Genomic DNA, 24,086 nt, shown 5'->3' with positions numbered 1-24,086 from the left:
GTGGTGTCCACAGGACCAGAACTTGGATCTCTGGACTTCTAGAACGGGGTTCTTTCCATTACCTCACTCTGACAGTGTGACTGGTAGAATCATTTCTCCCTTAATGGTGCCACGTGTTCCTCAGGAAAAGAGAATAAAGGATGTTTTGGAGGTGGGGTGGGCATGCAGTAATTAATAACTTCAAAGATAGAGATAGCTTGGCTGGACCTACCAGCGACCATTGGCTTGGCCCTGAACCCAAAGCATCCTGGTGTTATGGGCAAGCAGAACACAGAAACACCACTGGGCCTCCAGTCCCTGTAATGCCCAGGAAGAGCATCTGATTAACGGAAGAAGCTCAGATGCTCAGGATTAGTATGACTTGTGTAGGGTGGGGTCAGGGGCCCAAGATTTGGGGTCGAAAGGCCACGCCCTGTCCACCTCACCTCCTCCAAACCTGAGGACTTCAGAGCTTCGGAAAGCGATCCTGGTGGGCTTGCCCCAGGCTACAAGGGACCCAGGAGGAACAGGAAGGTTCCTCCCACTCTGTGTAAGTGTGTATTTTAGAGACCCTTCCATGCTTCTCTGCTGCCCCTGGACCACCTGATTCCAGACAGTTCAATGTGTTCGCTTCGCCTCGGGCTCCTTCGCCCTGGTGTTGTTTGTCTGAGTTCTTCTGACTCACCGATGCCCCAGTGGAAGGTAGCACATTCCAGGGGTCATCAGTGTCACAGACGCAGGCTTATCCCTGGCCTGGGAGGCACAAACCAACCAGGATTTCCCCTCTCCTTTCCCATTAATCAGTGCCCGCACTTATCTTATAGAGACATTTCTGGAAAGTTGGCCACAAACTGTGACAAGCAGTTCTGGGTCTTCATCACAGCTGTTTAAGCAAACAAGACTATTTTTGCCTGGCCACTCTACTGGTAATTACAGCTTCTCAGAAGTCGGGGCCTAAATCAGTGTATAAATGAACCTCTCACCTGCAAGAGAGTGGGGCCTGCTGACATCGCTCAGGAGAAACGAGGTTCGTGCGGTTTTCTCTTGACCAAAGGGGCCCATATGCTTCCTTAACACGGAAGATTTAGATTTCTTTCTCCCCCTTCGTCCTGTAGCAGGTAAATATTAAAAGCCACCTGCTCTGCTTTTTTTCTTGACACGTTCTCGTAGGTACCAATTTGGCAGCATCATCTGGGTCTGCTGTACCTTTGTCAGGAGAGAGTCAAAGATCCTGTCCTCCCTTTAGGTTTTGAAAGGTTTGTTCACACTATGGCTATGGTCTGGGGGGCAGGCATGGATGGGGGAGAGGGAGGGCAGCACTGTGGCATAAAACAATGGGCCGTGAGGCCTGGAGAAAAGAATCAATTCTACTAGCTCATCATACACCCACATCATCAAAGTCAGCCCCGCGTAAAGTGATGCTAGAGCCCCTCACTCAACAAATCTGCCCCGAGAATCACAGCTGCGTAAACTTCCTCTAAATGTGGTCAGCGAGAACACAGTTTCCTTCTGCAATATGCGTAAGAAAAAGCCCCAGGCCATCAAGAATCTCCTCGTATTCCCTCTGCCTGGAGCTCCCTCCACCCTCCCTTCTTCTGTCCCATTTCTGCTCCTTCTTTCATGCCTCAACCTCAATCAATTCTTTCCTGGTCACTCTCTGAGCCTATGTGCTCAGTGACCTGAGGACTCACAGAATCAAGGCATCGTGAAGTTGAGTATTTTGAAGATCATCTTGGGTAACCACTCATCAGATGCCGTGATTCCCCCTATAAACGCTCCCGCCAGGTGCTTATTCAGATTGGCTTAAATACCTTGCATGACATGAAACTCACCTCCCTATAAGACGGTCCAACCCACCTTTAGTTAGTTCTGTTAGAAACTTACATTTAGCCCAGACCTACCTCTCTGTAGCTCCTACCATTTTCTAGCCAGTAGCTTTGCCTTTTTCAGGCTCCCAATATGGGATGACTCTGCTTTTGATATTACAGAATTCTAATTTAACTTAGGGTGCGTGCATATCCTATCCTTACAACCAGATTAAAAGTTGATAGCAGCAGTCAGCATGTTTTATGTTCTTTGTGCCCGATAGGTGCTTAATAAATGTATACTAATTAAATATTAAAAACACTTCTTTGCTAAAAAAAAAAAAAAAAAAATCATGGCACGGAATCTCATAGGCAAGATCCAGAAAGTCATGTTGAAAACTCTGACTCTTAACTCTGAGCTAGGACTTGGAGCCTAGAGAGCTGGGGTAAATGCCCTCTCACCTGGGAGGCTACTGAACCCCTGTGAGCCACGCTTTGCTCATCTGTAAATCAGGAGCACTATTTTCTCTGCAGAATTCGTTGTTAAGGAGTTGTGGTATGAAGACCCCTAGCAAATTGCCTAGCATATAATAGCCATTCTGAAACAGCGTGTAGAAATAATAATACTGATCATAATAAGTGTACGGATTAACATCTATGCAGCCATCTGCGGGTAGGTCAACTAAACCTAATTGTCTTCCAATCAGGTCTCACTTTTGAGACAGGTAAGCAAAAAAAAAAAAAAAAAAAAAAAAAAAAAACCCACCAGGCAGAGAGAACCAGCCTTCTCTTCTTACTTTGCCACCACTACCGCCTGCTCAGAGCACGAAATGCCACAAGTTATCATAAGAAAGATTAAAGCCAGGAAAATCCCCAAATGTGTTTCTCAACCTGGAGAATGCACAGCATTTCCTGAACACAGATCAAAAGGAGACAGCACAGCTGGCGGGGCTGCAGGTCTGCAGAAAGGTCAGGATTTCCGAGCTGGCAGCTGGCAACCAATCTGGTAGGAACCTTGCTCTCACTGGATCTGTGAAGATGTATAGTGCCTCCATCTCGGGCTTAGGACACCCTGGGTCTCCCTTTCTCCTACCAGCCATTCCTTTTGAAACCAAAGAAGCACCAGTGGGGACTCTTCAGCCCAGGACCCAAGACACGTTCCCAGTTAAGCTCAGAAATCTGACATGGGGAACTTCATAACTGATGCTGAGGACACATTTGCGTTACTTCCAACCTAAGAAGCCTCTTTTTAGAAAACAAAACCTTTAAAATCAGTCCATCACGGCACTTTATTTATTTTTGGTCGCACGCATGCAGGATCTTAATTCTCCAACCAGGGATCGAACCCGTGCCCCCTGCAGTGGAAGCACGGAGCCTTAACCACTGGACCCCCAGGGAATTCCCAAGAAACTTCTGCTTTCAGTCCCCTGTGAAGATTGTCCTTAAGACTAAATTTCCCGCTGACTGTTGTACTTCCAAAATAAGATTTTCATTCCAGCTCCAGCTTCTACCCGTGGCCTCCACCTCCCCAGTCACCCGGGTCTGTGCACTCCCAAGTATCATATAAATCATCCCTCCTGTCACCCCTATGTCAAGTCTGTCCCCAAGTCCTTTTGACCCAATTCTCCAAATGTCTCTCACAAGCGTTCGCCATGTTCCTTTCCTAACATCATTCCATGTACCAGGGCCGATGACGGTCCACACTGCCTAGCATCCTTGCTGGTCTCCCGGCACTAACCTCTTCATCTAATTCCTTCAACCGTAACCATCTGGCAAATTTTCACTTCAGATGGCTTCCACCAATGCCTTCTCTGTGCCAGCCTCTCGGCTGGTCTAGAATCCACTTCCTGGTGGAATCAGGACAGAATTCTGGAGGCTTTGACGGATGCTTATTTCCCTCTGCTCCCCAAGAGCCACTAACAAGCAGGTTCATACTCTTCTTGCCTCTGGCCTCCGAGTTTCTGGTGAAGGTTTCTCCGCCCCCACAGAGTTTTGAGATAGTTTTCCTAAAATGCTAATATCGTGGCATCCAACCTCCTGCCTTCAGTAGTTCTACAAAACCTTCTCCGTACCAGGTATATGTCAGGCTCTGTCAAATGCGATATTTTTATAAATAAGTCCATTAAATTTGTTTTTAATTTTAAAAACCATTAAAGCAAACAAAAACATCAAATACCCCCCCCCAGGTAACTATATTAACATTTAAAAAATAAGTACATACTATTATTTAATCTTCTCAACAACCCTGTACAGTAAAAATGTATTTGTATTGTATGTATGTATATACATGTGTGTGTGTTTGGATGTGTGTGATATATTTGTGATACATAACATGTGGTAAAGGAAGAAGTCCACAGCTCTGAGAATAAATGTGAGTGTTGATCCTACCTTTAAAGGATCAAACTTTAAAGCTCTGAAGAGTTGGTCCAGTGCCTCAGAAGGAAATTCCTTCTGAGAATTCTCTTTCTCTTGGAAACTTTGTTTGCCACTTTCTGGCACGAAGGCTCCAGAACACAGACGCTTCTGTGTGGCATCTGCTGAACGTAACCTTCCTATGGCTTGCTTTCCTAGTTTTCCTGGAGAGCGATGCTCTTAATGGCAACTTATATTCTGAGCATCTGCGGCCCAGTGCCTGGGCCTTTCCATGACCACTTCTTACTTCAGTGATTTTGTACAAGTACCAAGGCCAATCCTTCTTCTGCAGATGATGGGTTGAGCCATTAACACCTCCAGAATGACCCTAGAGAGGCCCAAACCATGTATAAAAAATGGAAAACATGTTTTCATGTTGATTTATCATCTTCGTGACTGTTTGTAATGAAAGCACGTCTGGAAAAGTTTTGGAATGTCAAATCCTTAGAAGTGGAAGTGGTTTCCTCTCTGAGGGCTAACCTCTCATGCTGGCACCAGGGATCACAAATAGCTAGAACTGGAAGTGCAGAAAGATGTTACTTTTCCAGGTGTCGGGTCACCAACTGGTTCCAAGGCAGGTGGCAGCCTGAGCCCTAGAAGAAGCTGGCAGAACCTGGAGCTGGAACTTAACGCAAGTGGTTTGATTTTAAGAAGAAAAGTCTTTCAAAATATTGAGTGGGGACATCTCTGGTCCTGTTCCTGTCATGGGGGTGGGAGGGTTCAAGGGGTTGTCGTGGGGGAGGGGTGGGTAGAGGTGATAATGCTTGTTTTAAAGCACAGGAGGTACAAAGTACAGTCTGTGCTGTAGATCACTTTAGGGAAGGAGAGGAGGGCGAGTGAGGATCCCATAGGGATAAAACAAGGTTAAAATAGAAAAAAAAGGGAAGGAAGGGACGGAGAGAGGACCCATGGTATGAACTTCCGGCAAGCACTGGTTGAATTCTCATTTCACGCACGGGGCAGCAGGCGGATCTTGTTATGGCCCTGTAAGGGGCTCTACCGGATGCCTTTATCCTGCCCTTGGGGCAAGCCTGCTCCCTCTGGCAGCCTAAAGTCTCTTTTAGACCACCAGACTGAACAGACCAAGTCCCAACATGCTTGGAAAAGGATTCAGTACCAATGTTACAAGTGAAGAAGTTTCTAGACGGTTGGTCCAGCCACGAAGCCAGCAGACTCTTAGCAAAAAGGAACATATCCTCTGAACTCACACAGGGACAGCTATGACAGAGACATGCCTTCTCTTTATTTGTTCACTCATCTGTTGGGACACTGGGCTACATGCCAGGCTGCAGAGAGGAAGAGGGTTCAAGGGAGCTCATGTCTCCTGGGAGTGGCAAACAGGAAGCAAAAGAATTACAATGCATTGGGATAAATGTTGGGCTACGAGGATGTATTGTGGGTAAGGGGAACCCAGGAACACAGCCCCTCCCTGTCTGGGGAATTGATGGAAGACCTTCCAGGGCAGGAGCCTATGTGAATTGAGTCCCCCAGACAAGCAAAGGGGTGTGGTGAGTGGGATACTGACTCTGCGAAAAGCAGCAGAAGGAGAGTGAGTGGGCAAAGCACTTAGGGTCCAGTGAGCGGATAATCAGATTTTATCTCCAAAGCAATTGGCAGCCCTTGAAGGATTTTCTGCAGGGAAATGAGAAAATCAGGTTGATGCTTTTGCAAGGTTGCTGTGGTGGGAGGAGCTGGTCCTTGGAAAATGCAGCCTCCAGATGTACCTACCTGCTCAGGGTCCCACATGAGGGAGGAGACACTGACCATCACCATGCAGGTGTTCACAGCTCTCCCCTGCCCCCAACCCTCCAAAGGGCAGAGCCCTGTGTTTTCCAGACAGCTTCTTGGGAATTCAGTGGGCACCTGGAGTGGCAGGCAGAAAAGGACTTGGGTCTAGCGATTCAACTGATCCACAAAATAAAGTGCTGAGTGAGAGGAGACGAGGTTAAAAGAAAAAAAGAAAAAGAAAAAAGGCAAGGCTGCTGGGCTGAGAAGAGAGAAGCAGGCTTTTTGTCGTGGCAGAGGGCAGCTGAAGGAAGGGGCCTCGGGGAAATCTTCAGGCTCTGAGGAGAGGTGACGGGAGAGGACACGAGCCCTGAATGTGCTGATAAGACCCCTTTAATGTCATTGGATAGAGAATGGAGTTCCTTTGCAGTTACTTCTAGAAACTGAACACTGAGGTGCTCAGAGACTGTATTATGTGGATCCCAGTGTTTCAAAAAGTTAAAACAAATGTCATTGTTGGGATTTACAAGAAAAATGGCCAAGCAAAGGGTTACATACCGGCTCGTTTTTGCCTTATTGGGTCCGCCCCTGCTAGTTCATGTTCATGGAGAAGCTGAAAGAACATTTTAGAAAATAGTGAGTGTTAGAGACGTCTTTTCACAATGGCTCTCTGTTCACATGCCCCGGGATGTTCAAGCTGAGGGTAGGGCTGCAGATTCTGGGTCAGCACCTCGTGCCCCGGGGATGGCGGGCAACCAGTGATTGAAGGGTCGGGGAAATGAAATGGATTCGTCTCTGTGGTATGATCTGGGCATCGACTTTTTATAGACCAGTCTCTAGATGCAGGAGCGGAAGAAATCAGCCTATCTGAGTTTCTCAGAGTTCCTGCAGCTTGAGGCCTGTCGAGAAATATAAATGACGCTGTCCTCCACTGTACTGAGACTTGAACCCTGAGTCATTCGCATGACCTTTTAGACGAGTCTCACGACCTCCCCTCCACACTCGGCCTGTCCCCACCCTAATATTTCTGCAGCATTAGGGCTGTTTAGATTGTGCATGCTTAGAAATTATTTTCTCCTCCTCTGGCCCTTTTTCTCCTAGATGGTTCGATGGTTGCCTTCTGAGGCGGGGGCTTTGAGAGCCAGCTCTAGAGCCAGAATGCCTGGGTACAGGCCCTTACTAGCTACGCGACCTTGAGGAAGTTACTCGTCCTCTCTGAGCCTCAGTTTTCTTTTCTGTAAAATGGAATAATAATAGTGCTGACCTCATAGAATTGTTATGAGAAATAAGCCAACCGCAACGTGGAACATAGTAAGCTCTTAATAAATGTTAGTTAGATCGTATAGTACAATAATTAAGCATAAGGCCTCTGCAGAAATTGAATTCAAATCCTAACTCTGCCATAAAATGGCTGTGTGACCTTGGGCAAGTTACTTAACCTCTCAGTGCCTCAGTACTCACCTAAAGTAGAGCGATAAAAATAGCTTTACCTCATGAGGTTGCTGTGAGGATCAAATGAGTAATCAGTGAAAAACACTAGAATAGTTTTGATGACAGAGTAAGTGCTATTCTGGGACAGGGCATCACGCTGTCCTAGGGACACCATTCACATGGACCCCCCTCATTTGCATACTGCCACTTGCTTCATCTCCATAAAGCTCATCTACTGTCATCACGTGGCTTCTTTGTTTAAGACCTGACATTGATTGGCTTTGCTGCTGAGTTCACTGCCAGCTCCGTAGCTTATAACCTTACCCCGACCTGATATGGGGCTCCTAGCTCATCCCTGCCTCCAAGTGAATTTTCCTATGATGTGTTTCCCAATCCAAACTTCCTTAAGTCTCAGTAGAAGAGCCAGATAACCCCTGCCCTCCAGGGTGTGTGCTTTACCATGAACCCCATGCACCAACGAACACCCCCCGAGAGACAGAGAGCTCTGCCACCTGTGGTCTCTACCATTTTTTCCTAGTTATCTCACCTCATAATGATAACAAAAACAATAATTCCTAAGACTTCTTCAACACCCTGTGCCAGGCACTGTTAAGTACTTGGTGTGTGCTTATTTATTTAATCCTCATGACAATCTGAGGCGTAGATACCGTTATTATCTCCATTTCACAGATGAGAAAACACAGGTGCAGAGAGGTCAAATAACTTGCCTAAGGTCACACAGCCTTGAAATGGCAGAATCAGGACTCAAACCCAGCTAGCCTGCATCCTAAGTTTGCGCTTATCCACATAGGTACAGCATCGTCTTATCAGGAGGTACCCCGGAAACTGTGGGGGAACTGGGCTCCCCTTGGTGACCCAGTATCTCTTAACTAGTGTCTTTTCTCTTTCTTTCTCTGTTGTCTCCTCCACCCCCTCCTTCTCTTCAATGACTAGTATTCACGTCCACAGGAACTGTGGCGGGACCTGAGAGTTCACAAATGTTCTTGAAGATATGAACAGAGGAATGATGGCTGATGATTCGAATTTCCAAAGCCCAGGGTGCTGCTTCGTTTGCAGTGAGGTTAGTTCAGGTCTACCGCAATGTGCAGAAAGCAAGAAATAACAAAGTCAATGTACAGGGCTGGTTCCTGTGCGGCTTGCCCTGGAGCCTTCTCTGGCTCCGTGCCTGGGCAGAAGGAAGAGTTCTTCCGCTGCCTTGCTGTCTCCATCCTCCCTGGGGCTTGGGGTTGGGGAAGGGGAGCCACCAGGAAGCTTTCTCTGTCCACTCTCCATGGCTTGCTGCTGGGGAACTCAGCCCAGGAGAAGGTGACTACTGGTGGTCACTTTTGGGAAGCTCTCCCAAGCTGAGATTTCATTTCTCCCATTTTCCAGGGGTGCTAAAAAATTAAGGACTTGCTGCCGGCAGTTGTGGGTTAAAATCAAGGAACATTTCAATCCTCTCATGCAGAGCATTTCAAATCTCTGTGGGCATAAGGATCACCTCCCTCCCTCCCTTAATCCGATTCAGCAGGTCTAGAATCGGGTGAAGAAAACTGCTTTTTTAGGGGCTTCCCTGGTGGCACAGTGGTTAAGAATCCACCTGCTGGTGCAGGGGACACAGGTTCGAGCCCTGCTCCGGGAAGATCCCACATGCCACGGAACAACGAAGCCCATGCGCCACAACTACTGAGCCCACGTGCTACAACGACTGAAGCCCGCTCGCCTAGAGTCTGTGCTCCACAATAAGAAGCCCGCGCACCGCAACGAAGAGTAGCCCCCACTTGCCACAGCTAGAGAAAGCCCGCGAGCAGCAACGAAGACCCAACACGGCCAAAAATAAATACATAAACGAATTAATTTAAAAAAAAACTACCGTACGATCCATTTGATGGATAAATGGATCAACAAAGTAGGATATACATACAATGGGTCCATGTTCAGACTTAAGAAAGGAAGGAAATTCTGATGCAGACTACAACATAGATACATTTTTAGGACATTATTCTAAGTGAAATAAGGCAGTCATGAAAAGACAAATACTATATGATTCCACTTGTATGAGGTACCTGGAGTAGCCAAAATCATGGCGACAGAAAGTAGAACAGTGAGTTCCAGGAACTAGGGGGTGCAGAGCTAGGGAGGCATCGTTTACTGTTTACAGAGTTTCAGTTTTGCGAGATGGTTCTGGAGATTGGCTGCAGGAAAATGTGAATATATTTAACACTACTAAACTATACACTTAAAAATGGTGAAGATGGTACATTTTGTATTTACCACAGTTTTTTTTAAAAGCTCATCACCCCATGTTGCTTTTAAAATGGTAGAAGTGGGAGCTGAGTGGCAGCTTAGGCTGAGCTGATAAGGCAGGTTCAAGGGCACGTCTCCAATGGAGGTCTTCAGCCTCTAGGCTGGATGAAGATATTATATCTTGAAGGCAGATCTAGGGGGGACAATTGGGGCCTTTTGGCATGGTGGTGGGAGCTTTCAGGAAGACAAATTTAAAGTTCCACCAGCAGTCCTGGGAGACGTATCCCCTGATCAGCCTGGGCCACGAGACAGATGGAGTGACTTTGTTAAGGATGCTGTGATGAGGGCCGAGCTGGCCCAGTGGGAGGGCACTGCTGCAGCTAGGAACACTGGGAAACTCTGGAACAGAGGTAAGGCTGACCCCATTGCTGAGATCACTTCAGGCTCCGGCTTTCTCCCCACATGCTTGGGGGAAGTAGAGCTCTGTACTGACCATGCAAACTCACAGGAAAAGTAATGTTTCCCTCCTCTATTTATGAGAGCAAGCTGCCGCATATGATTGCATGGGCTGCATCCCGCATAGCGGAGTTTGGAAGAAGACATACAAAGTATACCTCCCAAGTCATGAGAGAAATAAAAAAGATAAAACCTAGGTCCAAACAAAGAAAGACACAAAAACAGAAGCGAGGAAGGAAATGCATATACTCATAAAAAAACATCCTGAAAGTAAGAGCAAGCATTTTAAATATGACATCAAATGTGAATAAATTATACTCCCCAAATCACAGTCAGATGAAAAAAAAAGAACCTCAAACATTCCTTGTTTATAAGAGAACCAGTAGAACAAAGGAATATACTGAAAGCTAAAAAAAAGTAAAGAACAAAGATCAGGCAAACACAAATAAAAAACAGAACTGACCATTGGAATATAAGACAAAGAATTAAAATTGAAAAGTACCAAGCAGGGCAAAAAGAGACATTTTCTCATGGTAAAATCTACCAGTGAAGCTCTAACTATAGTGACAGACTGGATAAAGTAGCACTAAATATCTTTTTAAAAAGTCAGTAGAAAAAATGCTATTACAAGAAGAGAAATCATAATAGCAAACACTGATAGAGCCTTTAAAAAATGTATGAGGCACAGGGAGTTTACTGGGTCAGGAGATGGAGGGCAGTCAGGACTCATACTTCTTTTTTTTTTTCCAAACGCCTGTTGGAGAAAAATCTCATGTAACCTGTGTGAGTCAGTCGTGAGTGTTTCTGATTCTGGAAGGATACATCTGTGACTATATTCGAGTGTATCAGATAAAAAGACGCTGCATTTCACCCTCTCCAGAGAATAAACTTCCAGACTTCTGCCAGGGTGGAGGAAGGGCAGCTTGCCCAAGTTCACGGCATGGGAGAGGGGATATAGGGACCCAACCACTTTTCACACATCCTTCAACCAGTCTCCTTGTATCAGCATTCTCTTCATGCCCCATTTTCAGAGGGTTTCATCAATTCTTGAATGTTTTGATGAATATTAAGTTAGCTTTCTCCACTGTTGGCTTAAGATTCAGTTTTCTTGAGTTTTCCAATTTGATCGCCAGTTGACTATTTGTCTTCTTGTCTCCAAAATTCTGTTTTATATTTCCTTTTCTGCTCCTTCATTATGATTTTACTTTTATTGATGCTGCAGTCAGATTTTAAGAGGACTGTGCTCAGCATTATTTTGTTGACCAAGCGTATTCCTGGCTCTGCTCACTGCTACTGAAAAGATTTATTGCAAAAATAAAAACTATGTTATCGGGACTACGGGAAGGCTCAAACCAAAGAGTACTTCCCAGAACTTCTGCTGCCAGTGTCTTGTCCCCACAGTGAGCCACATCCAACCCCCGCCTCAGCAGGAGACCCTTCAACACTAGCAGCTGTGCGACTGGCTGAAACACAGATGGGAAGTAGAGCTGTGGAAATCAGAAGAATTAAAAACTGTGAGGCTGACAGGGTCTTGGTGCTCTGGCCAGGTGTCAGGCCTGAGCCTCTGATGTGGGAGAGCCGAGTTCAGGACATTGGTCCACCAGGGACCTCCCGGCCCCACGTAATATCAATTATCGAGAGCTCTCCCAGAGATCTCCGTCTCAATGCTAAGACCCAGCTCCAATCAACGACCAGCAAGCTCTAGTGCTGGACTCCCCATGCCAAACAACTAGCAAGACAGGAACACAACCCCACCCATTAGCAGAGAGGCTGCCTAAAATCATAGTAAGTTCACAGACACCCAAAACACACCACCAGATGTGGTCCTGCCCACCCGAAAGACAAGATCCAGCCTCATCCACTAGAACACAGGCACCAGTCCCCTCCACCAGGAGGCCTACACAAGCCACTAAACCAACCTTAGCCACTGGGGGCAGACACCAAAAACAACGGGAACTACAAACCTGCAGCCTGTGAAAAGGAGACCCCAAACACAGTAAGTTAAGCAAAATGAGAAGACAGAGAAACATACAGCAGATGAAGGAGCAAGGTAAAAACCCACCAGACCAAACAAATGAAGAGGAAATAGGCAGTCTACCTGAAAAAGAATTCAGAATAATGACAGTAAAGATGATCCAAAATCTTGGAAATAGAATAGAGAAAATACAAGAAACGTTTAACAAGGACCTGGAAGAACTAAAGAGCAAACAAACAATGATGAAAAACACAGTAAATGAAATGAAAAATTCACTAGAAGGGATCAATAGCAGAATAACTGAGGCAGATGAACGGATAAGGGACCTGGAAGATAAAATAGTGGAAATAACTACCGCAGAGCAGAATAAAGAAAAAAGAATGAAAAGAATTGAGGACAGTCTCAGAGACCCCTGGGACAACATTAAATGCACGAACATTCAAATTATAGGAGTCTCAGAAGAAGAAGAGAAAAAGAAAGGGACTGAGAAAATATTTGAAGAGATTATAGTTGAAAACAACTCTAATATGGGAAAGGAAAGAAGTCCAGGAAGCGCAGAGAGTCCCATACAGGATAAATCCAAGGGGAAACACTCCAAGACACATATTAATCAAACTATCAAAAATTAAATACAAGGAAAAATATTAAAAGCAGCAAGGGAAAAGCAACAAATAACATACAAGAGAATCCCCATAAGGTTAACAGCTGATCTTTCAGCAGAAACTCTGCAAGCCAGAAGGGACTGGCAGGACATATTTAAAGTAATAAAAGGGAAGAACCTACAACCAAGATTACTCTACCCAGCAAGGATCTCATTCAGATTTGATAGATAAATTAAAACCTTTACAGACAAGCAAAAGCTAAGAGAATTCAGCACCACCAAACCAGCTTTACAACAACTGCTAAAGAAACGTCTGTAGGCAGGAAATACAAGAGGAGGAAAAGACCTACAATAACAAAAACAAAACAATTAAGAAAATGATAATAGGAACATACATACGATAATTACCTTAAATGTAAATGGATTAAATGCTGCAACCAAAAGATGTAGACTGGCTGAATGGATACAAAAACAAGACCCGCATATATGCTGTCTATAAGAGACCCACTTCAGACCTAGGGACGCATACAGACTGAAAGCGAGGGGACGGAAAAAGATATTCCATGCAAATGGAAATCAAAAGAAAGCTGGAGTAGCAATTCTCATATCAGACAAAATAGACTTTAAAATAAAGACTATTATGAAAGACAAGAAGGACACTACATAATGATCAAGGGATCGATCCAAGAAGAAGATAAAACAATTGTAAATATTTATGCACCCAACATAGGAGCGCCTCAATACATAAGGCACATGCTAACAGCCATAAAAGGGGAAATGGACAGAAACACAATAATAGTAGGGGACTTTAACACCCCACTTTCACCAATGGACAGATCATCCAAAATAAAAATAAATAAGGAAACACAAGCTTTAAATGACACATTAAACAAGATGGACTTAATTGATATTTATAGGACATTCCATCCAAAAACAACAGAATACACTTTCTTCTCAAGTGTTCATGGAACATTCTCCAGGATAGATCATACCTTGGGTCACAAATCAAGCACTGGTAAATTTAAGAAAATTGAAATCATATCAAGTATCTTTTCTGACCACAACGCTATGAGACTAGATATTAATTACAGGAAAAAAAACTGTAACAAAATACAAACCCATGGAGACTAAACAATACATTATGAAATAACCAAGAGATCAATGAAGAGATCAAAGAGGAAACCAAAAAGTACCTAGAAACAAATGACAATGAAAACACGATGACCCAAAACCTATGGGATGCAGCAAAAGCAGTTCTAAGAGGGAAGTTTATAGTATTACAATTCTACCTTAAGAAACAAGAAACATCTCAAATAAACAACCTAACATTACAACTAAAGCAATCAGAGAAAAAAGAACAACAACAAAAAAAAAACCCCAAAGTTAGCAGAAGGAAAGAAATCATAAAGATCAGATCAGAAATAAATGAAAAAGAAATGAAGGAAACTATAGCAGAGATCAATAAAACTAAAAGCTGGTTCTTTGAGAAGATAAACAAAATTGATAAAACATTAGCCAGACTCATCAAGAAAAAAAGGGAGGACTCACATCAACAGAATTAGAAATGAAAAAGGAGAACTAACAACTGACACTGCAGAAATACAAAGGATCATGAGAGATTACTGCAAGTAACTATATGCCAAAAAAATGGACAACCTGGAAGAAATGGACAAATTCTTAGAAAAGCACAACCTTCTGAGACTGAACCAGGAAGAAACAGAAAATATAAACAGACCAATCACAAAGAATGAAATTGAGGCTGTGATTAAAAATCTTCCAACAAACAAAAGTCCAGGACCAGATGGCTTCACAGGGGAATTCTATCTAACATTTAGAAAAGAGCTAACACCTATCCTTTTAAAACTCTTCCAAAATATAGCAGAGGGAGGAACACTCCCAAACTCATTCTACGAGGCCACCATCACCCTGATACCAAAACCAGACAAAGATGTCACAAAAGAAGAAAACTATAGGCCAATATCACTGATGAAAATAGATGCAAAACCTCAACAGAATACTGGCAAACAGAATCCAACAGCACATAAGAAGGTTCATACACCATGATCAAGTCGGGTTTATCCCAGGAATGCAGGGATTCTTCAATATATGCAAATCAATCAATGTGATACACCATACTAACAAATTGAAGGAGAAAAACCATATGATCATCTCAATAGATGCAGAAAAAGCTTTCGACAAAATTCAACGCCCATTTATGATAAAAACTCTCCAGAAAGTAGGCATAGAGGGAACGTACCTTAACATAATAAAGGCCATATATGACAAATACACAGCCAACATTATTTTCAATGGTGAAAAACTGAAATCATTTCCACTAAGATCAGGAACAAGACAAGGTTGCCCACTCTCACCACTATTATTCAACATACTTTTGGAAGTTTTAGCCCCAGCAATCAGAGAACAAAAAGAAATAAAAGGACTACAAATTGGAAAACAAGAAGTAAAACTGTCACTGTTTGCAGATGACATGATACTATATATAGTATACCACCCTATACCACCTATACCACCCCACCTAGAGGGGTGGTATAGGGAGGGTGGGAGGGAGACGCAAGAGGGAGGGGATATGGGGGCATATATGCACGTATAGCTGATTCACTTTGTTGTACGGCAGAAACTAACACAATATTGTAAAGCAATTATACTCCAATAAGGACGTGAAAAAAATGTATCAGACACAGTTCTAAGGCACCTTATAAATATTAACTAACTTAATTCTCATAGAGATCAGTAAATAAATACTCTTATTTTCATCATTTTACAGATGAGAAAACTGAGACACAGAATCACATCAGTCTCGTGAGATTTCATAAGCAGTAACACTCCCTGTCTCTGGTGCATGGAGTAGCCTAAGGAAAGAAGATCCCAAGGATTCCCACAAGGAACAAGGGGGTACTTATCACCCTCTTGAGTTGAGCTAAACTCCCATTAACTTCCCAAAGGTAAACGACCTGGCTAATTTGTTAGCAAAAAGCCTGGATGATATCTATGGCCCTTTCAACTATATCAGTCTGTGATTATAACACAGACACAAATGAACACCTTTTGAAATGTGTTCTAGTCTGATGCTGGAGTTCAAGTGAATACTTTGAGAGCATAGGTCCTGCTCAGTCCTCAGAATCTGCTTTGTAGATGTTGTTGTCAGTTTCACAGGGCGGGGCTTCAGGCCTAGACGTGGCAAATTTTTCAGGAGGGAAGCCAGGAGGATGTTCCCTTGACACTACCACTGATTTCAGAGTGTGGCAAGGTGCAGCCCAGTAGATACCTTAACATCCATTTATGTTCACCACCCCCTCCCACCATTTGTGACATTTTCTCAAAGACCTTAAACATTTGTTTAAAGCAATTTCCGTCTGTGACATTCCCAGGAAATCAGAAAAATGTGACAGGGAAAATACAGCAGACACGGATTTACTCACCGAAGGATAAACAATAGACTCTAAATTCAAGTTCAGTGTAGCTTGGGAAGAAAAAATCACAATAATCATGAAGCACAAAGTGGTTCTCCTTGGGGATTTCATGTCTTCAAGTTTGAGTTGCCTTGCCTGAAATGGAAATAGGATGGTTTAGAGATACAGTAATTCATTTATCAAACACAGAAAGAACTAGCAAACCCTGTCTCAAAGTTTGCACTACAAAAGGACCTTTTCAGTGAAGGGGAGAAAGGAAAAAGCACAAATACATCAAATGTAGACAACAGTGTCTGCTCCAGACCCCGGGTGAGGGAAGGATGGTGTTAGGAAGGATGGGGGTTGGGAGGGCTGGGGATGGTACCTGCAAACAGCACAAAGATGGCAGATGTCTGGGTACCTTTCCTAGAGACATAGAGAAGGAGAGAGGGAAGGAAAGAGAAAGGAGAAAGAGGAAAGAGAGGGAAAGCAAGAAAAAGGGAGAGACTACTCAGTACAAAGTACTTTTAACCTTGTGGTTCAGTACATAGCATATGAACAAAAGGATTCAGAGAACAGTACTTTCCTTTGCTATGTGTGACACAGTCTGATATTTTCAATTCTATTCTATTATCTTACACTATTTTTTTCTTTGAATTCTGGCAGTAAACCATTCCATTGACTTTATGACCCACATTAATGGGCTATGACCCATTAGTATGAAAAATTCTGGACTCAGTCATAAAAATACAAGTTGTATTTTAGAGATTTTTAGAGTGTATAATATGGAACATTGACATATATCTCAATATATTGATTTTTTTATAGCTATCTCTTTACAATGCTAGTAATGAAAACAAACTTTTTCAGCGACCAGATGAATCATTGTTGCATTTGAAAGTTAGAGTATCACGTGGAATAATCCCACCTCTCATGGGTCTGAGGACCACGACAAACTACTTTGTGTAGATTCCTTTCCTTACTGACATTTTTATGTCCATGTGTTTTTGTGAAAAGAATACTTGACTAAGGAGATACGGGTTAGGATCCAGGATGACTACAAACTAATTGCATCCTTGACACTTCTCTGCATCCAGTTTGCTCATCTATGAAATGGGGATACTCAGACCTCCTCTAATTCTCTCACAGACTTCTCTGAGGCTCAGATGTGACTAAAAGCCGTGCAGAGCTCCAGGGATGCCGGCTGCAATGGTTTCATCCTGACCTTAGTGGAATCCAGAGAGCCGCCATCAAGGACAGCCCTTGGTCCAGGCGTTGCCGGGGCCACCAGGGGACCTGGCCAGGATAACACACGGAGAGACAGCCAAGACTTACATGCCAGGGAAGACTGTGTTTCAATCACCAGCTGTCGCTGTCTCCTTTTCCTCTTCCCCAGTGGAAAAGAAGGAAGAATAAGGCCCTGGAAAACTGAGCCAATTTGCAGATCTGGCAATCAAATACATTTTTAAAATTCTACAACTCAACAGCTTTTGGAAAACGCTTTGCAATTTAGGTTACAGGAATAGATATTTAAGACCAGATGCATCTACTGCAGGGAAAGCATAACCACTCATTCCTTGTTGAAGGGAGTAGGCTTTTGTGAGTGTGGAGCAGGCTGATTTAGCCTGGGGATAACAACTGTTTTGGGGATGAATCGGGTATTTTGGAGGGAATTTAATCTTTTTAGGCATTGACTTAGTGCACTGGACTGGCTGGTTCCAGTTTGAGGCAGTTAATCAAGGAGACGAATAGTAACTGAATAGTTAATGAGCCTCCCTTAGTACGTGATAGCCATGGAGGGACTCGGGCATTAAAGGAATTCAAGCTGACTCCACGTCTTTCTCTCGTCCCAGTGTTGGCCTTTGTCAGAGTTAGCAAGGATTATCTTGGTCATGATAATGACCAAATAAAGGGTCACAACCTAAATGGTCATGTCTGGCCCTTTTGTATAATAGCCACTGGCCAATACTGTCCACTGTCCCCATCTTCCCCCAGCCTCCCTGGACATAGCTCTTGATGAAACTGACATCCTTTTCTCTGTTGGCCTATTTTGTGGCCACAAAATCACAATTCAGTAGAAATACGGATACAGGAAGGACTGCACTGTGGGGAGGGGATGTTCTCTGGATACAGAAGAAAGAAAACAGCTACATACAGTCATCAGTTACATGGTAAGGGTGAAGGGCAGGTCCTCCACTTGAAGGAAGAAGGCCATCGTTTCGAGGGAGAGGTAATATTAAAAATATTTGACAACCAATATGGCGCGAGCCTGACCAGTCTGAACAGTGATACCAACTGAAGATCAATTCAGTTTTTAGGGTTCCTGCTACGTTTGGGGAGAGCCTTCTGAAGACACACTATTCTCACCTATATCAATAAGGTCTCAGTAACCGTCCAGCTGTTCTCATCAGTGAGGAATCTAGTGGAGGCGTTTAACTTGGCTAACAGGGAACAGAATCCAACGAAAAGCCCAGAGTAGCAGCCCACGTCAAGGCAATGTATCTTCAGTAGGGCCCCTTTAATGGTAAATCCCTGAGAAGTTTATATTTATTCCAAATTCCTGCAGTAAATGGCAGAGCACAACTAAGAAACTCAGAGACAAGCAGAGGCAGAAAGGGAAAGGAACATATCTGATGTCATTTCCAATTTCTTTCTCCTTTTACATTATAAATTCTGGACACTGTCTACTAAAACTCACCAACCTATATGAGCCTGCTGTGTCTTAGAAAAAGCTGGGAGATATGACCTCATGCTCAGGAGTAACCCTGGGGAGATGAGCAACTTCCTGGCTCCTCAGACTCTGTCTTCCTGTCTGTGAAGTTAGAAGAGAGGGGGAGGGAAATCAAGCACCCTGACATCATAAGCCTCCTATGCCAGGAAGAAATCGCCAGGACTCTCAGCATCGCTGCACTTGGAGGACGAGGGCCTGGGTTCCTTGGAGCGGTCTTTAACAGCATTCTCTTTTGGAGGGATGTGGGCCAGAAACATTCATCGTGAAACTGACCTGAAACACATCAGGGAACGGTTCTCCCAAATCTTCTAAACAACCAGTGCTTCAGATCAGCTGGTCTCCAGGAAACCCTTCATCAGCCCTGAGCTACCGCGATTTGCTGGAGGGGGTGGGAGCAGGAGTGAAGAGGCTTGTACACCTTGCAAGTTTAGAAGCCTGTTCTTGAAATGACCACATCTGTGTGGTCTGACGACCCAATGTCATCATCAATTTATGATTCCAAGCTCCGTATAAATAGGGCAATCGTGAGACTCGTTCTGGGAATGATTTCCTAAGCTCTACACAGCTCTGTCCTCCCGGTGCTCTCTGGTGTTCTCGGCCCCTCTCCCCTGGGGACCCCAGCCTGGATACTCTCCTTGGCTCCCCCTGGGGAGAAGGAAGGCAAGAGGTGAAAGCAAGCCCACATTTGATCAGCCTCTGCCCAGGTGCCTCGTCCTTCCTCCAGTCCAGGGCTCTGCTCCTGGCTTGGTCCCTGAGCACAACCCCTCCCCTTAACATTGCCTGGGTACCACCACCCTGGAAGGAAGTTCCCTGGAGTATTTGAGCATCATCTGCTTAAATGGTTCTTATCCCTGCCTGCACGTCAGAACAAGCACCTGGGGAATTTCTCTTTTTTTTCCTTTCCTCTTTTCATTTGTTTATTTGTTGTTTTAATATCATGCCAGACCAATTACATGAGCATTTCTGGCAGGGTAGGGGACTGAGCATCTGTATCTGTCCCAGCTGTTTCTGATGCAGAGGGAGGTTTGAGGTCTGCAGGTCCACATTTTCAGCATCCCATTGCTCTACCCACACTCCTGTCACTTTCCATCACCAGCCTATGGTCCTCTGTCTACTAAAGAAACTACATAGAAACAGAATCTTAAGGGGGATGCATTTAGGAGGCAGTCAATCAATGGTGGATGAATGAATGGTTTCATGGGATTATGGACTCAAATGTGATCTACCAATAGTTTTTGATGCAATTAAGCAGCCAAGTCTGTTATTTGAGGTTGTATTATATATCTCACATAGAATCAATCACGGTGCACAATTACGAACCAACAAACACTGAGAACTTTCTGTAGGCCTAAATTCATGCCACGCATTCATGGATTGACATGAGTCATGGTCCTTGTTCCTAAGAAGTTCTCAATCTCATCGGGAAGGCATGCAACAGAGACTGGAAGAAAAAATGTAAGTTTAAAAGATGCTATTTACTAATCGCCTACTAGGTACCAGGCACAGCCCTCAGTGCCATTACTATGTTCATTCACTTAATTTGCCTCTCACAATAAGCCTGTGAGGTAGGTGTTTTAATCCTAATTCATAGATGAGGACGTGAAGGGTCTCAGAGAGGTTACCGTACTGACCCAGGCGGCCCAGCTAGTAAGTAACAGAGTGAGAATCGCCCCCAACTTGGCCTGTCTCCAATGTGAGCTGCAGTGTGAAGGGATGAGATGACTGGAGGAGGTTGGACAGGGGGAAGTTGGGTGAGTTTGGGAGTGACCGAGGTCGCCAACCAGACCCTGAAGGATGGGTAACGTTTTAATGTAAAACGGGAAAAGAAAAGAGAATCCCAGGCAAAGGAGGAGAGCCTAAGCAGAGGCCCTTGTCTCTGTTTAAAGGGAACAAAGCAGCCTGAAGGGCGATGTTCAGCTGTCCCTTGAATTCCTTGTGGACGTTGCCTTGGTCAGCTTGTCCAACCACTGTGACGAAGGCTCAGCCACGGTCCCTGGGTGTGCATTGCTCTCCTGAGTGATCACCATCAACAGAGAAGGCAGAGCTACTTTTTGCTCTGACTTGGAAAGAAAATGAATGTAAGGACATTAGGGGTCCAGTGATTCTCTCCTTCCTATAACAGACTGTAGTGGAAAGAGCACTAGCTTTGATGCAAAACAGGCCTATGTTCTGATTCCAGCTCCATCACTTAGTAACTGTTGGTGAGACACTTAACCCCATGGAGCCTCAGTTTCCTGATGTGAATAATGGGGATCACAGTACCCGCTTTGCAGCATTGTTGTAAAGATTAGAGATTGTGCCCACGAAGCACAAGAAAGCCTGGTCACAGCTGAATTTCTTAAGGGCTGAGTTGTGTCCTCCAAAATTAATGTGTTGAATTCCAACACCTCAGCAGCTCAGAATGTGACCTTATTTGGAGACAGGGTCTTTAAAGAGGTCATTGCATCAAAATGAGGTCATATGGGTGGGGCCCTAATCCAATATATCCAGTGACCATGTAAGAGGAGATTAGGACACAGACCCACGCAGAGGAATGACCACATGAAGACACCAGAGGAAGACAGCATCTACAAGCCAAGGAGAGAGGCTTCTGAAGAAACCAATTCTGCCAACACCTTGATTTCAGACCTCCAAGCTCCAGAACTGTGAGAAAATAAATTTCTGTTGTTTAAGCTACCCAATCTGCAGGACTTTATTACAGTGTTCCTAGCAAACTAATACAGAATTCAATAAAAATGATATCTCTTTTTATTTTTTATCACTCAAAAAGTGTGAGTGTGGCCCTCTGGTCTGCTGCCCAGTATTTACTATTTACTCTGGGAATGTTTTTATGAAAATTGAAAAATGGATTATTGGTGTGTCTGAATAGAGCATAAAACATACACAGTTTAAAACTGAAAGACAAACGAGAATTCATGTCTAGTTCAAGCACTCTTGCCAGCCCTCTACAAACACACACACACACACACACACACACACACACGCACGCACGCACACCTCTTAGTTTTTTAGATGAGAAAACTAGGGCCTGGCAAGGGCTATGTGTCTCAAAGGCAGCTAGGGGTTGAGTCAGTCAGAACTGAAGAACTCAACCAAGGATTCTTAAAATTCTATCAATAGATAATAATGTTGTCCTACAGTCAGACAAGTTGTTTGTGATAGGATGGTGGAGAATAATTATCAGCAATGAAGATGGTGATGATGCTGATGGTGATGATGATGCTGATGGTGATGCTGGTGATGCTGATGGTGATGATGCTGATGGTGATGATGATGCTGATGGTGATGCTGATGGTGATGATGATGGTGATGATGGTGATGCTGATGGTGATGATGCTGATGGTGATGAGAATGCTGATGGTGATGATGATGGTGATGATGGTGGTGATGATGGTGATGCTGATGGTGATGCTGATGGTGATAGATCCCTGTCATTTACTGGATCTGTTTCAGGCATGGTGCTAAGCTCTCTCCGAGGATTATGTCATTTAACCCTTTCAATGATCCTATGATACCACTAAATTATCCCTAATTATTCCATATTCAAAAATGGAAATGGAAGGTTAGAAGGATGAGTAGCTCACCAAGATTGCACAGTTGATATGTGGTAATGACAAAATTATAAATTTTGCAATCTATTCCATTGGGAAAAGGTACCATTTGGCCTATGAGATCTTCTCAGTGGGATATCAGTAAGACTAAATGAAATACTTTCTCTATATGGACCTTAGACCAGGCAACTGAATTCTAGCCTCACTTTGGCACTGATTGGTTCGTGAACTGGGGCAAGTCACTTCACCTCTCTGAGTCTCAGTTTTCTTTTCAGCAAAGCCAGGGAGCTGATGGCCCCTGGTGACTTCAAATTTGGGGTAGAGGAATTGTCCTCTGAAGGTACCAAAATTTCTCACAATTATTTCAAATCCATTGTAACCTCACTTAGGCTTCTGAGCCTAATCGTAACTATCTCTTGCACTTATCTCTCACATCTCTGGTTGACTACACAAGTCCAGGCCTTCACTGCCCCTCACATGCACCACTGCGATGGCTGGATTCTTTTCCTCTCTGTGCATCACCTATGTAGATGCAAGATTGACCTTCTGGAAGTGCTCTTCTTATGTGTTACCTCTGTTCAGCTCCCAGCTGCCTTCGGAACAAAGGCAATGGCTTTTGCTGATGCTGAAGGCCTCATGACCTGGAGCTGGCTTATTTAATAAGCACCTATCATATTTTCACTACTGTAGCTGGTTGCTTTTTCATAATTTAAAATAGTGCAAGAGATTTCCCAGTGTTCATGCAAAAGTAATAATATGAACATTAATCTTTGAGACTTAATCCTGGGAGTGGGGAAGGGTAGTTATTACGGTCAAACTATTTTTCAGTGTTTGGCAAAACCAAAGTAATCCTGTCATCATTTACTTGGTTTCTTGGTCTCCCTTTTTTTCCTGTCCCTTTGCCTCAACATAATCACCACATGTTTAAATTCTATCCACCCTTTAATGCTCAGGCAGACGACTGCCTCCTGGTTGGAGATTCCTTGCTCTGTTCAGCTATAAATGGGAGGTCAGGACTTGTGAATGTGGTGGGCACATAAAACTCAAGGTATTTGGTTAAAAAGTGGAGGAGAGAGTAGCGATTCTTCCCATAGGTAAACTGCTTGGTTTCTGTGTCATGCACAGAAGGTGATGTTATATGCATGGCTTTCTTTTTAAGAAAGGAAGAATTGCATTGCATGCTAGGACACTAACAGGGGAAAGCCATGCATCTTACTAATCCTTGGCCTGTGTGTCACTAACTAGACAGGTATTGTATCCTTTGAAAAAGCCAATGGTATATCTTCCTATGCCCCGTTCCCTATGTTCTGGGGCACATATATCTATATTATGCTACTACTAGAGAATAATTCAAAGCAGAGTTCCTCCTGATGGCAGGTGATGAATGGTAGTATGAAATTTCAGGACTTCCATTGCAAATTTGACTGAGATTATTATTCTTTGCTCAGGGTTGCAATTAAGACAGGATGTCATCAATAACCTCCCTCCTGAATTGCAGAAGTGCAGATTAAAAGTCCTCAAGGACGACTTTAAGAGCCTGCCTTCACAGATCTGTATTTTCAAACACAGAAGTGATAAAACTTACCTTTGCTGACCTTATCTAATGAGATGATTCATCCGTCACACATGCAGAACTATAAGCTAAATATTTATTTAACACAAACACGAAACACAATACCAATGAAAGAACTGCCTTGAAATTTTTTTTTTCTATTTAATTTTCCTTTGCCTTAAAATAAAGTCCTGCAGTTGCATTGTGTCAG

General features: G+C 43.8%; 1 protein-coding gene across 10 annotated transcripts in view; it reads right to left on the bottom strand.

The window, feature by feature from the left end:
* ADGRF5 (adhesion G protein-coupled receptor F5) overlaps positions 1-24,086 on the bottom strand; it is a 106,596-nt gene that overhangs the window by 40,058 nt on the left and 42,452 nt on the right. For all 10 annotated transcript variants that reach the window (XM_073810639.1, XM_019949968.3, XM_073810640.1 and 7 more), the window contains 2 exons: positions 16,072-16,197; positions 6,480-6,534 (listed from right to left, as the gene is read on the bottom strand). In XM_073810639.1, coding sequence (XP_073666740.1) covers positions 6,480-6,534; positions 16,072-16,173 — 157 coding nt within the window. In that variant the 5' untranslated portion in view covers positions 16,174-16,197. Of the gene's footprint in view, positions 1-6,479; positions 6,535-16,071; positions 16,198-24,086 lie in introns of those variants that run through there.

The sequence above is a fragment of the Tursiops truncatus genome, chromosome 10, assembly GCF_011762595.2.
Source record: "Tursiops truncatus isolate mTurTru1 chromosome 10, mTurTru1.mat.Y, whole genome shotgun sequence".
Classification (NCBI taxonomy): Eukaryota; Metazoa; Chordata; class Mammalia; order Artiodactyla; family Delphinidae; genus Tursiops; species Tursiops truncatus.
Note: the sequence above shows the minus strand (reverse complement) of the source record. Positions and strands in the feature narration are given on the sequence as shown.